The sequence below is a fragment of the Sturnus vulgaris genome, chromosome 1 (genome assembly GCF_052056855.1).
Source record: "Sturnus vulgaris isolate bStuVul1 chromosome 1, bStuVul1.hap1, whole genome shotgun sequence".
Taxonomy (NCBI): Eukaryota; Metazoa; Chordata; class Aves; order Passeriformes; family Sturnidae; genus Sturnus; species Sturnus vulgaris.
This window is the reverse complement of record NC_142243.1, coordinates 13472783-13487631: the sequence shown is the minus strand read 5'-3', so window position 1 is coordinate 13487631 and position 14849 is coordinate 13472783. Positions and strand designations below refer to the sequence as shown.

At 37.4% G+C, this 14849-nt stretch overlaps 1 protein-coding gene across 12 annotated transcripts in view; it reads right to left on the bottom strand.

Moving 5' to 3' along the window:
• PARD3 (par-3 family cell polarity regulator) overlaps positions 1–14849 on the bottom strand; it is a 442545-nt gene that overhangs the window by 241132 nt on the left and 186564 nt on the right. For 8 of the 12 annotated variants that reach the window (XM_088159644.1, XM_088159672.1, XM_088159667.1 and 5 more), the window contains exon 5: positions 8456–8587. The exons of the other annotated variants lie outside the window; for them this stretch is intronic. In XM_088159644.1, coding sequence (XP_088015770.1) covers positions 8456–8587 — 132 coding nt within the window. The remainder of the gene's footprint in view (positions 1–8455; positions 8588–14849) is intronic. 12 annotated transcript variants of the gene reach the window in all.

The following is a 14849-nucleotide window of genomic DNA, read 5'->3' as shown; positions in this document are numbered from 1 at the left end:
AAGTAAACATATCAGAAGATAAACCTTTTCACAGCATGAAGAAAGCAAAGAATAAAAAATCCACACACATCCTTTGACAAAATGCTTTTCCAGGGCCATTAATGGATTTTCAGATATTATTTGACCTGCTGCCATGGACAGACAGAAGTCTAAAAAGAACAAGATAATATTGTTCCACATAATATTTAGAAAACAGTTGAAAAACTAACAGCAATAATTAATTGAAAGCTTCCTACAGCATCTCTCTGCAATTTTAGAGAGTATTATTTATACTGCTGGTATAGTAAGTTCATTACCATAAATTACCATAACAACAGGATTATTTAAATAGCTTGGTCCAAAAGGGCAGAAAAATAGCAGTCTATGGTTACTAGCAAGTCAGAAAATGCTTTCACGTGTGACAACACTTTCCGAAAAGTTTCTGCAAAACAGAGTGGGTCTTACAGCAGACAGAGTTGTTATATCTCACTCCATTCAGTGCTTGTCAGGCTGCACCTGCAGAACTGCATCAAGTCTGGCTGCCAGTTTATGAAAAACAAGGATTCACTGGAGAGGGTTCAGAGGAGGTCCATGAAGGTGATTAAAGGATTGGAAAGCATGCACTGTGGAGAAGGACTGAGGAAGTGTTCTCCTCCTGGAGAGGGCTCAGGGGCACCTCATCACATTATTTGAGTACTTAAATGGTAGCTACAGAGAGGACAGAGGCTCTCTCTTCACAAAGAGAACACATAATGAGAAGACAAGGGGCTACAGCTACAAATTGCTTCGGGCAAGATTTCACCTTAATACAAGAAAGATTTGTTGGTGGTGTTTCTTTGGTTTGGTTTAGTTTTGGTTTTTTGGGGCTTTTGTTATAATCAGAACAATCAATCACTGGAAGAACCTCCCTAAGAACATGATAGAGTCCCCATCACTGGAGGTGGCCAAGACAGGACTGGACAGGTACCAGGAAGTCTCACCTGGGCTCTCTTTCCCTCAAAAGGGAGGATCAGGTGACCAGGTATCCTCCAACATGGGCTGTTGATTCTGTAACTTTCAGAGCAGTCTATCATCTGCCTGCTTATACTTAAACATCTTTGAGAGTGACAGTATAATACACACCTGAACATGATGCATGTCTTTTTCTATAATAATTAAAAAACATGAATATTTTTGTAAAATTGCCATTTCTGGCTTTCGTTTGGCACTTTTTTTTTTTTTAATGTGGACACATATGGAGTTACATTCTGCCACTGAATTCATATCTACACAGCAGCATATAACTGAAAGTAGACTGTAGCCCCCGACTGTCTCACCTATTTAATACACAGTATGAAATGACATATTATTTTTGAAAGGAGAACAAGATAGATGCCAGCATGAAACAGTGTTTATAAAAGCATCACCACTACAGCTGTCCCCAAGCAATAAAGCTGTTTATTCCAACCTCCTACCTCATATAAACTGAAATCCTCAGCACTGAAAAACAACTTCAAATCTGTTCATGACTCCAAGACAAATAAGAAGAGTCTTCTCTATCCAAAATATGCAATTATGGTCATGTCCAGAAATGTCAATTTTCTATGAAAGTGCACAGACTTATAAATTCCACATTAATATTTTCTAAACACTAATACATACTGCATTGGTTGTATCTTGAAATTTCATTCTATCTCTGTACATACTGATGCATTCAGCATAAAAATAATTCTCTTTAAGGCTTTTTTGTTTCTGTGGTTATACACAAACATTCAAAGACTATTTAACAAGTATCTGTATTAACATATTCACATCTAAGGTTTATACAGGAAAACACAGATATTCTTTTGAATTCAGGAATTATGAAAACTCTTCTATCGGTGTAGGAATACTAAAAATACAAAAAATAAAAAAATCAGAAAAAGATACGAATTTTTGGGACTTAAAAGTAAAATTGATTTTAAATATGGAAATTATGACTAAATTTAGAAATTTGGATCTGAATCAAGTCATTCCCAGATCGAGGCCTGTCTGTGGGAGCCAGGCTCTTCACCAGCAGAAGAACCTCACTGCTGGAACTGCTGGAAGCAGCTTGGCATGTCCAACCTGGAAGTGACCAGCTGAGCTCATGCACTCAGTTTGATGCAGATAAATACTCCAGTGGTAAACAAACCAGGAGTTGGGATAATTTTTGTAAGTACATTATAATCACTGAAATACAAGTTTCTCATTTTGGAGTTCACTACACATAGCATTTTTTCCTATCTAATAAAAGCAACAGAGGGAGAACACTGAAACAAATCTAGAGAATAATTACTTAATTGTGGTCCCATACAGATCAGTGATACTCCACTACCACAACAGTCTTATGGGAAGTCAAATGCTATTGGAAATTGCATACACATTTTGACCATATTACATATACAAAGTAGTCCACAGGGGTGATTAGTCAAAGAAAAAAGGAGAAAAAAAATAAGGAAAACATTATTACACGTGTATTTAGTGACAGCTCCAAGATGGCAGGGTGCTCTTCTGGCAGCCACACAGGGCATTTGGCTGCCTCAGACCACTGCCCTTACTGAGCTGTAATTGCCCCTCTTCATGCTGAGTGAAGGCTGAAAGCCAGCACTTGATAGCTTACATTTCATCTGAGCATTTGAGCTCCTACACTGAAACAGCTCACATCTTGCCAGTATAAAGAAATAAAGGGAACAGTCAATACCTAATTACCTGTAGCACCACCAGCTAAGAGAAAATATTCTTTGGCCAAAATAAACTTTCCAACATCTTCACAGCACAAAATCCAGGAGAAACAACTGCTGTAGCAGTCAGAGTGTTGACAGCCCTATCAGAGTGAAGCCTGAGTGATCACAGGGCCAAGAACCCATCTCAAGCAATAAAAAACCTTTATTTTCAAGTGGATAAGAGATTGGGAAGACTGGACTCTTGCAGGGGGCACCTTGAGGTCTTCCAACCAACTCTTTGATTAACACAAAACTTAAATAAATCCTCCACCAGTGCACTGGTCACTTCTACCTGCCCCTGGTTTCAACTATACCCAATTACTCAATATTAAATTTTGTGCCAAGCCAGAAACAAGCAAACACATGACATTTGGTTACATTTACTCCTTCCACGATCAGCCTCAGTGCTCTTGCCTAGTTTTACAAACACTGGGCAGCCTCATGGTTGCACACACACATTCCCTGCGTTTCATACAGGACCTCCACTGACAGCCCCCCAAAAAAGACAGCTCTCTGTATCATGTACAGCTCTGAACACATGCATTTTTCTATTTTTTGTGATACGTATCCTTTATAGAGAGTATTGTAAGCTTTAAAACCATCTCTGTATTTTATAATGGATATGCTGTCATGGTTCTACATTCATTAAGGTTGTTATCACAAGAGACAAATTATGAAGTGCATGGTCCTTGGAGAGAGAGGGAAGCAATAGTCTCTACCCTGACATTTTACAGAGTAATGGATAACCAGTTAAAAATGATTCCTCCAACTGAAGCCTAGCTATTCCTTCTTCCACATCTTAAAAGCCCTGCTTCTTATAATGACAATAATTTTTAATGCAGTTTCAACCTCTACATGTGAGGAGTTTGAGATAAGAGCCTCCACCCCTGAGCTTCCCTCATCTTCAGGCTATGAAACAGAATTCACAAACCCTTCCACTGCATTTACAGTCTTAATAAAAGATAAAACCTAGGGGGGAAAAAAGCCAAAATACACCTGTCAGATAAGGAGAAGCACAAAAGAGGTACACTAGTGAAAACAAAAATATATACATTAGCCATAACACTATGAAACATTTAGAAATAAACAAAACAAATGAGCTGCACTGCTGCCTTCTTTCTCAAGGCATTAAATAGAAACAGGTTTTTCGTTGTTATATGAAAATTTGACAAATCCACATGAAACTAGTGGTTTAAATTCACCAACCTACCTCTGAAGCTTTGATTTTTTTTTTCAACTGACAGTGCTAAAACGCATTAATTTATAGTACCCAAATGTTTAGAGAGAGCATATTCAATCATATTAAAAGCAGGCCTTATTTTGCTGAAAATACAAGCTGAAGGCAGGTACTCTACAGCTGGAGACACAAGACCCATATGCTACTTCCACGTCTGATCCTGCTGCAACAGGAACCAGAGAAACTGAACCAGATTACTATGGACAGATGTCATGAACAAAAATAACTCAGGGAAGTGTTCCATACAGCACATTTCTGCAGCAGTAACCAGCTTCTCTTGCCATTTCAGAATGCATTTCAGTTGCTCTAGTCTCTGGCTATTGCTGGATACCAGAAAGCTACATGGCACTTAGGAATCAGACATGTTCTTCAGTAACAACTATGAAATTTTACTCCATCTTCTACCTTGTTTTCATGCACTGATAAATAAAGATACACACCAAATGTATAAATGTATAAAAAAACCATATATCTGTATGTATGTAGAATTACATATAGTTTTAAATACACTAAACTTATTGTATTTGCAAATCTGATCAACTGCTTCATACTTAAGTGAGGCTGTTTTATGATTTCCTCTCCTGCTGTCCTTGCACCCAGTCTCAAACAGCTGAGCAAGAAATACACTGTTCCAATTCAAGTTCCAATATTTGACTGACAAAACAAAAATCACCATGTGAGAGAAAGTTTCTGTGTACTGAAACTTAAGGAATTGGTGAAAACTTTAACTCTTTCACTCATTCTCTTTCATGTCTCCCTGGTATGAAACAGCATGAGGCCAGATTTGATCAGGGACCAAGCAAGCTTGAGGTGAACTGAGGGAAGAAAGAGTTCTCAAATAAAAGTGACATTACCACATATATGAATAAATTTCAGAGAAAATAAGATTTTTCAACTATTCTTTAAAGTTTGGTTGCTGTGGGGAAAAGGAAGGTGTTGTGAAGGGCAAGGCAAAGAATAAAAACCAACTTTTTTTAAGGTATTTCAGAATCAAATTAAAGATTGCACTTTTTATTTCCTAGTACTTGACAATCTGCAAAAAAGAATTAAATGAGTTAAAGAGTAAAAAATACAATCATAGAATCACAGAATGGTTTGGGCTGGAAGGGACCTTAAAGATCACCTATAGTTCCAACCCCTCTGCCATGGACAGGGGCACCTTTCACTAGACCAGGTTGCTCAGAGCCCCATCCAACCTGGCCTTGATGGGATGGGGCATCCACAACTTCTTAGTGCAACTTGTTTCCGTGCCTCACTGCCCTCCTAGTGAAAATTTTCTTCCTTATAGCTAATCTAAACCTATTCTCTGTCAGTTTAAAGTCATTCCCCCTTGTCCTATCATTACATGCTCTTGTAAAAAGTCCCTTAAAAATCCTTACCTTTCTAAATGTATTCTGAGACTGAATTGGCATTTTTGGCTCTATAGTGGTGAAATTATTCTTGGTACAGAGTTTCATAAAACTTATCTCATGGGCTTGAGAAATATCAGAAGTTACTGAGAAACACATGGATCATTTGTCCTGTGGCCAACCAGAGGGCTCTGGAACTAACTGGGAACAATTGCTAGGTAGATATAGCTAACCAGCACACACACCCAGAGACCTTAAAGGACTCGTAAACCAGACAATCTTTTCCATTTATTTGATGTATCACTCTAATTTACTAGAGCCCAAGTAAAACTCAACAGATACAAGCAAAAGCAATTACTGCCAGGAATTTTAATGGGCTTCATACATTCCACCATTTTTAGGCACTTAAACCCAGACAAGTTTACAGAACTACTTCTCTAACATCTACTTGAACATGTCTAATTCTATGCCCTTATTAATCCCTGCTACAGTGGTTTATAATGGTTCCTTAGAAACAATGTCTCTTGTTTCATCTTCAGAATGAGCTGTGATGCTACAGAATTAGTTTGCTCCCTAGTGTTGTTCATAGGAAATGAGGTGTTGTCCACACAAAAATAATTGTACTTCTTTGGCACATCACGCTTTCAAAATGCAATTCCAGTGAATGTTCATTTATGCTAGAAGGTGACAAAGATCACCCTGGAATTCTTTCTCGCCTTATATTCAAAGAAAGAGATGAGGCCAGCTTTGAGAGAAGCAATTTGAGCTCAGACAGAAGAGCCTTCATCCAACAAAAAGCCTCTGGAGTCTGCAAGATGAACACAATGTTCCCTACTACCTTCTCTGAAGAGCCATAAAGGCAGGTTAGATCAGCACTATGAATCCCCCTGCTATCTGTAATGGGTTCTGCCCTACAGGTTTCCTGGCACTGCTGCTGCCTTACCCTCGGTGCCAGACCTGCTGTCTGCCACTCTTCATGCACGTCCTGGCAGGGGGCACAGAGCACTCCAGCCCCTCCACTGCTCTGCCAAGCACACAGGAACACAACTGGAAGTTGCTAAATTAATTGATTATGCCAGATTGCAACCTCGTTGCTGGAGCTTCCCGTTCTCAGAAGTGAAGGTTTAACCAGTGGAAAATGACATCCCACAGAGGATACTGAAGAAGATATTAAAAACACCAAAAGGTGTGGAAGAATATCTCTGTCTGCAGCTACTCCATCCCCTACCAGGCCCTCCCTTTCTTCCATATAGTGTATCCCACTCTCCCAACAGACTTTCTTCTCCTGTATGTATCCTACTAAACAGGTTTCAGTCTAATTAATTATCCTGCTGCTATGAAACTGCAAAAGGATCCTGATCTTCTAGGTACATGCAGAATCATTAACATATTCAAAGAATAAATCCCTCTCTCTTAATAAAAAAAACACCACTACAAACGAACAAAAACAAAAAGCAGAGAACTTGCTCTAAAGAAACATCATATTTACAATTTCAAACTGTGAACAGTTAATTCTGGTAACAAAAATGCTACCAGTCCACCACTACTGGCAAATTATTTACCTAACTGGTGAACAAATTGTACTAGTTAAGCTGTTCAGAGATAAAATCAACAAAAAGCTTAATATGAAACATCCTATATTAAAATTTCATGGACCCGACATTTTACAGGATGATCACTACGAAGATTTCTAATCCAACTTCTTTTGCTGAGACAACAGTTTCATTAACTGCCATAGTGCAAATCTAATGATGCATGGAAATATGCCTCGACAACATCAAACAAGCACAACTGACACAGGAGGTGCCTTCTAATCTGGGCACTGACTTTCCCTCACAACACAGGCTGATACAGAGACAACAGGTCACCTCATCCAGCCTAACACTGGATCTTCTTGGAAGAAAACAGCAATGGAAGGAGTGCTGGCATTAAATGTGCAGAGGAAAGAATAGAAAGACCAAAGACAGAACTTTTCTCATACGACATATAATTAATTTGTGGATAATTACGAGGCATAAAAATAGTTAATAACTCACATTTGAGAGGAGTTTGAGGGGTTTTTTTTAATACTCTGTGATATTATTTAACCTCCTTTCAAACTAAGAATGAGCTTGAATAAAGAATGTTTGGAGTATGCTATGATTTGGCAATGCCAAACTTCAAAGGTCAGTAAGGGATTTGTCGGTGAAAGAGACCAGTGCCAGGACACCAGCCCAATGCTGGATTATAAACCTTCCCCTCCAGTCACACTGTACAGTGTAACAAAGCCTGGGCTGTGTCAAATAACAAATTTCATTTTGAAGCTCTTCTGTATAAAGCAAATTCTGGGTTTACATCTTATTGCTGTAAAATAGAAAATCTGTACGTTTTTGTTCAATGCAAAAATTCAGTATTTTCATGACACGTTGCATAAAGAAGAAAAATTAGGTAATAATCCTACATATGCACTACCCTACATATGAGTTTGCTGCTATATTTCCAATTTCCATATTAAAGATCCACTTTCTGTATACATCTGAATACACTTTGAAAATTTCAGGCATATACAAAGACATGAAGCAACTGCTAGGTAATATGAATTTCAGACCTTTAAACTTCTGTGACTACTAACTTATTAATAAATTAAGAAATAATTAAACAAAATAAAAACAACCACAAATTGGGATTACTAAGTGTCTCAAAAATGCCAAAGACAAAAAGCAATATAACTATGCAGTAAAGAAAGATAAGACTGTCATAAAATTTATAATTAATATGTTTTATGGTGTTAAAAATAACAAGCATTTTAAAGTGCAGTGCCAAAACTGACCGATATTTGGCTATTATGTAGTATTATTGTTGGATTTCAATGGCAGTGTTTATCAAATTAATACTAATTAAAATAACCCTGTTGTATCAGTTGTGAAGAACAGCAGCACTCCATATACAATAGGAATGTGTTTATGAACTCAAAACTTAAATTATTTTCAGGTGTCCATTTCAGTCTTAATGCAGATTTTTTTGAAGGAGAAGAAATCCCATACAAATTAAGTCAGCATACTGCTGGTGCTTCTATTATGCTCAGAGAGCCTATGTCAGGTTAGGAATACACTTCTTTGTAATAGCTTGGAGTAGCATAAAGATTAAATTGATAAAGTAATATATATATATATACACATATATATTACCTGTTCTTGCCTCTCCAGCCACTTGTCCACCATGGGATGACTGGCACTTAACGATGAACGAGCATTGTCTCTCTGAAACTGGTTAGACCAGCTATTAGTATCTCGTGGTAGGCTTCTGTAGTTTTCATCTTTCTAGTTTAAAAGAAACAAAAAAGTGTCTTATAAAAAACAACCAGTCCTTGCACATTAACAATGCAGCTGGTTATTAAACTAATACAAAAGAAAGACTGGACCCAAGGGCTGGACCCACAGACAGTGTGATTGCTCAGCCATTCAAGGGCAAGAGCTCCCATTCCTTAATGCCAGGGATGCCCAAATAAAGCCTTGGTGGAGTTGTAGAACTTCCACCCAGTCATGCTCCCCTTCTTCTTTTTCCTTCCTCTTTTTCAAACCTCTAGTGCAAAGATTCCCAAGCACATACTCAGGAAGGCTTTCAGAGCATCACGCTCCTCAGTTCATTCTCACTGAGAGCAAATGTACCAAATGAGCCCATTCAGTGACTGCTATGGCTACTATATAATCTTCCCAAGTCTCTATATGTAATCAATTTTACAATCAAATCAGTCTCACAGCTCCAGGTATGGCCCTTTAGACCAGAATAGCATGCTGTAGAGTTCAAAACTTGAATTTATTATTTCACATAATGATGCTTTGCCTGAAGGTACACAAATACAGTCACATTTGTAGAACAGCAGCAGATGGAGATTGTGCTGACAGAGATACACTGATCCTACTGAGACTGATAATTTTTCTCTTTATTTTTAATTGATGAATTTGTCTGCACATCCTTCCTACAAGCTGTACAAATTCTTCAGCTTCTAAAGGTTATTAGTCCTTACCCAGCCTGATCACTAAAAGCCAACAAAAGCACAGAGGCAGATTCTTAATGATGGGAGCTACCTTAGCCTAAAGTCAGTGTTACTGATAGCTTACATAGCTTAGTTCCTTCCAACTGAAATAATACATGGAGCTAAAATTCTGCTTAGCTTCTCAAAAGAGAATTATAAATATACTATATGATATATAAGTATACTTCCTTCAGAAGCAGAGTATTTTTTCCAGTCAATGTTTGTCTATCTTCATGGCAAATCAGATAATTTAGAGAGAGTATCTATTTTTAAAACAAGATTGTAGTCCTACATATTTTGCAATATTATCACTTTTAGGAATCTCAAAACCCTCTAAAATAATAAACAAACACCAGTGCACTTTTGCAGCTAAAAGTTATTATTTTCTGTATTTATAGCACACAGCAGATTTTTGACCCCCTCTTAAATCAATACTTCATTCCATCAGCATGAGTATTTCCTTTCCCTGTTTGCCATACTGATATTTCTTCAGCCTGGAACAATATTAGTCCAACATTCTAGATGCAGCATCAATTCCCTTACAACTGTCCTTCACAACTTTATTTCTTGTAAATACATGACAGGCTTTGGTAAGAAATTCAGGTCTTCGCATAACTGTGAAATACAGCAGTTTTCAAAAGCTTCCTGTGCAAGAACAATCTTTTCCCAGACATATCAAACCTAAGCTTTCTTAACTGATGTCAACTTATTTTCTTGAAAGACACTCTAGTATAAAATAAAGCCTCCCATTTCAAGATATTAAAGCTTCAATTCATCCAGCACAAGATAACCTTGTAAAAATATGTTTGCACAGGTAACCAGCTTAACAAATAACCATGTAAATTACTTTACTCTGCCACAAATGAGCAAAAACTCTGTGTTTCAGCAACTAAAAATCCAGTATTCCAGTGCTGGTTAACCACACAGCAAACTAGAAACTTGCTCAGTGTCTTGCTTAGAAAGGGGAAGTGAAAGTCAGCTTTGCACAGCAAATGTCATAAAAGCCAGGGAATGGTGTGTACAAATTGATTTTTTCCTGCTGCTTCTCTTATTCAATTCTTCTCTTCATGTGACAGGAGTGGAACAGTTCCTATAAGCCAAAACAACAATTTCTCTTGTTCCAAGTGGTGGGCAGGTATAACAACAAAATCAGAATCTGACAAAGAAATAACAAAAAATCCTTTTATGCACAAAACCACCCATACAGTTGGTGCATGCATTATTGTCACCTGCTACAATAACCCACTACCTGACATCACCCTAGTCTGAATGAACAGAAATTTCTTCCTATGAAACAAGATGTTTGCTGTATTTCTGTACTTCATAGAGAATTCCATTTTTTTATTGATTTCCACTTACAATGTTCAATAGAAACTTTTTAGAAAGACGTTTTTATTTATAAAACACAAAGACCTCTCTCCACACAGCATCCATTATGCCTGCATAGGAGTGTTTCTCCTGTAAGAGCAAAGGAAAGATGTTCATCTAGAGATGTGTTGTTATTCAATCATTCAATCACCAGGTCTCAGAATCACAATGAACAGTCACATTGCACAAAGTTTATATTGGAAATTTTGTAAAAAGTCTCAGGTATCACAGCATTCAATGTAAGTGAAATTATCTAAGCTAAGAGAGTTAAATTAGGCCTCTGTTTTGTGTATCTATGCTAATGTCAAGAATTTCGCAGAGTTTACGCCTAGTGTTATATGTGCTGACAGGAAGAGTACATTCATCCCACCTACCAAAATATTTCTGCTTGTAGTCTGCTCCTGTAGAAGATTGCCTTTCTCCTGCTAAGACTTAAATCAGCTCATTTTATACAGAAGGCATCCAAGCCATTCAGCAATTTTTTTCTGACAGCAGAAATAAAAGCTGGAATGGTAGAGAGATGTGGTTTCTGCAACTCTTTTGGTTTCCCAGCACTTTCACCTATCACCTTTCTTCAGAGATTCAAAATAGTGCTATTATCAGATTGGAATAAAATACCAGTGCAGCAATCACACACACAGTCATGTTGGTGTTAGCCAAATAGTGAAATATTAGAAGATCCACCAGCCACAGACAAGCTCTCCACTCCTTTCTTTGCCATTGCTTTGTGGCAAACAGCTCTCCCTGTACCCCACAAGTGACAGCACTGGGACAAGCACCAAGCTGGAGGAGGAGCAGAGGGATCAGCACTCAGCACTGCCACATGCCATCCTTCTCACAGACACCTACACCACACAGCCTGAAGGTGCTCCTGGCTACCTGTAACCCCATATTTGCAGGGGTTTCCATTACTGCCAGGGCTAATTCAAAGATAGCTGTGCTGACAAACTATAGAAGTACGGTGAAAAACATTGCTGCAGCTTAGACACTGCGATTACTGGGCCACCTGTGGTGCTGCTATTTAAAATATATATTGTTTTGAGATTTTCTGTGTAAAATATTCATTGCTAATCCACAAAGTTGTACCTGTCTTCAGCATGATCTAGCTTTAGCACACATGCTCCCAATATCCAGCTGAAAAAGGTGTGTGTCACTTTTAGCTACAATACCATAAAGGAGAAGTTTCCATGGTACAGAAGCCATCAGGGTCACACAGGGAATTCTCATTTCTTCTGGAAATGCAGCTGTAAGCCCTTCTGGGACCAGGGCTGACATGCATCATCAGTTACAATTAAATGCCCTAATTTTTTAAAAGAGAAGGCTTTTTTCCCAAACATCTTTGGGGACCATGGGCATGTCAGCTTTATCATGTTTGAAATGGAAATTGATCAATATAATACTAAAACTGCCAAGTCATAATACCACCACTACGCTTAACTGCAGCATTTTGGAGTAATTTTAATGAGGACACATAATTTAACACTAAGATTTAGTTCAGCATGGTGTCCCTGTGGGGTTTTGCTGGAGGATTGGGTGAAAGGGGACACGAAAAATGAAGCAATTTTGCTGTACTTTTAATTTCAGATGATTTGCAATATGTAACAAGAGTCTCATCAAAGACTCTGCAGCTCGTATACAAAATGACGCATTAGAATGATCTGTGTACTTCAATTACTAGCTGTCATTGCATAAACTCACTTGTGATTCTAAATTGCAGTTGTACCCCTGCAAACTCCCAGCATCACAACCCAACCACAACATTCTCCACACGGTGTGGTGACAGTTCCACGTCTGCTAAATCGTTTGCAATTTTCCAAATAGTGAAGAAATTGGGCTATCCCTTTGTTTCACCTCCTGAATGGCTAAAGTGTGGCAAATTTTAGTTTCTTATTTAAAACAAAACTAGATTAGACAGCATTACAACAAGGGTAAAATACATTGAAAACCTGTTCAAAGTAATTCTCTGAAAGACAATTCAAAAATGCAAACCAATTTTTCACTTTATTTCTACAGCAAATAGCCCACGTGTCCTTTAAGACTGTCACTAAGAGAGATCTTTTTGAGCACTGATCATTTTTTTGCTATCCAGTCTTTTTCCTTCTATCATATGCACTTTGGAAAAAGCTGCTTGTTTGTTTGACTTTAGTTCCTTGTGATGGCCTCAGACTGAGATAGGATTTGTGATTAAAGATTAACAAAAATACTTTGTTTAGTCTTTTGAGGTCATAATTTCACCTGAAAGACTGGGCCACTTCATGTCTATAAGAACAATTATTATTGTTGAATCACTATAAATGTTATAAAGGTTGTTCTTTCTTTTAATGCTCCACTATGACAATGTCAGACCCTGAACAATCTGGTGTCACTCTCAGAGAGGATGCAAAAAGCTGTAATTAATTACCAAAACATTCACACAGTTTATGTAAGTAACTCTGTCCGATGAAAACATCTGTTTATAAATTTATAAATTAAATAATACAGACATAGACCCATTTTCCATGCTGTCTGATGATCTAGCAAATAGATTCCTGGAGGTTTTTATTTGGTTGAAGTTTCATGGTTACTTTTTCACTGGATTTTAGACAAATAAATATGGGATAAGATCAGATGGATCCCCAATTCTAAAATTCTAAAAAACAAAACAAAACAAACAAACAAACAAACAAAAAAACCAAAGAAGGCTGCACAAATAATGTCTATTTCATGTGGGAAATACATTTATTTCATATCTAAAATTAATTAACCCAAAAGATGCAGTACAGGAATAGAAATTCCATTTTAAAAAATCCCTACTTACACAGATGTTAGATTTGGAACTGTTCTCTCTATTAACATAGCATCTTTTAACAATCATTTCTCCAAATGTCAGTAGTTTACCTCCAAACTAATTGTACCAGTCACTTCCTGTAACTATCCATATATCTTAGGAAACTGACACTGCTGCTTGGGTGAGCTTCCTTTTATTCCTGGTAGATTCAGTTTCCCAAGGTTGCTCTTTTCCTGATGTATACTGAAGAACATGACCCCAAAAGCTGCAATAATCCAGATACAGCCCAGCTATTTAGTGTAGAGAAAAAGGAATGAGTTACAGTCACCCAGTATCTGAAACCTTTGATCTGAGGCCACTCTCCAAGGAGTAAAGTAAAAGAAGACTCCCACATTAAAGAATTACCACAGCTTCATGTCTTCTATCAGCTCTGACCCAGAACAGGGGTCATTTCCAACTGGCAAAAACTGATTTGCAGAAGATACAAATATAATAGGCTAATAAAGAACTTGCATGCCCTATTTATGGTGAAAATAGATGAGAAGAATGACCACTCCACATTTATTTGGATCTTTTCAGAAAGACTTGTCTCAGAAATGACCCTCTGTGTAGCTCCATGAAAGGATGTAATGTTTTATATTTCTAGAAGAGCTCATTAGATGCCAACAAGGAAAAAAGCAATTGAAAAGCCAGTGTTCTGCTTAAGTTCTATCACCTGACGTTCAGAAAATTCCAGAGTTGTGCTATTCCAATTTATATACTCCACGTTATCCTTTGACTGACAAGCAAGGCCTGACCTTAAAAAGAAGCAATAACTATGGGCCATGATAAACAGTTTTCTGTGCAAGTGGTGTTATATGTAAACATTCAGTGTTGAAGAATATGGGCTAAATTAAGAGTAAACTAAAAACCACAATACTGCCTATCCAAAACATTCTGTTGATATCTCTTGTTTACAATACAAAAATGAAAAATGTCATGATCTCTGCACATACACATGCAAAGCCAGAAGTTTCCAGTGTGTGCTGTTATTTCTCAGATGAAGGGACAGGCAAGTGCTTCTTCCATCCACTCTTTACTTATTAATCTCCTAATAAACCCCCACAAGGAATAATGGCAAACTCAACTCAAATAACATGTAGCAGTTTATATTCTGTAATTATAATTCAGAAACTGGCTTTTATTTCTGTAAGTGTAACTAAAAAGACATGGCTTACACGGTTCCATTTTAGAGAAAAATAAATGAACCAGTTAAGTTAAAGTGTCATGAAGCTACAGTTCTGATTCCTCTACATATTATACTTAGAAAACCATTTCCCCTTCTACTATTTTTCATTCAATTGAATATTTTCTTTTCCTGTGCCACTTTAAATGCATCTAAAGAGTTTTTATGCATATCCACCTATACATG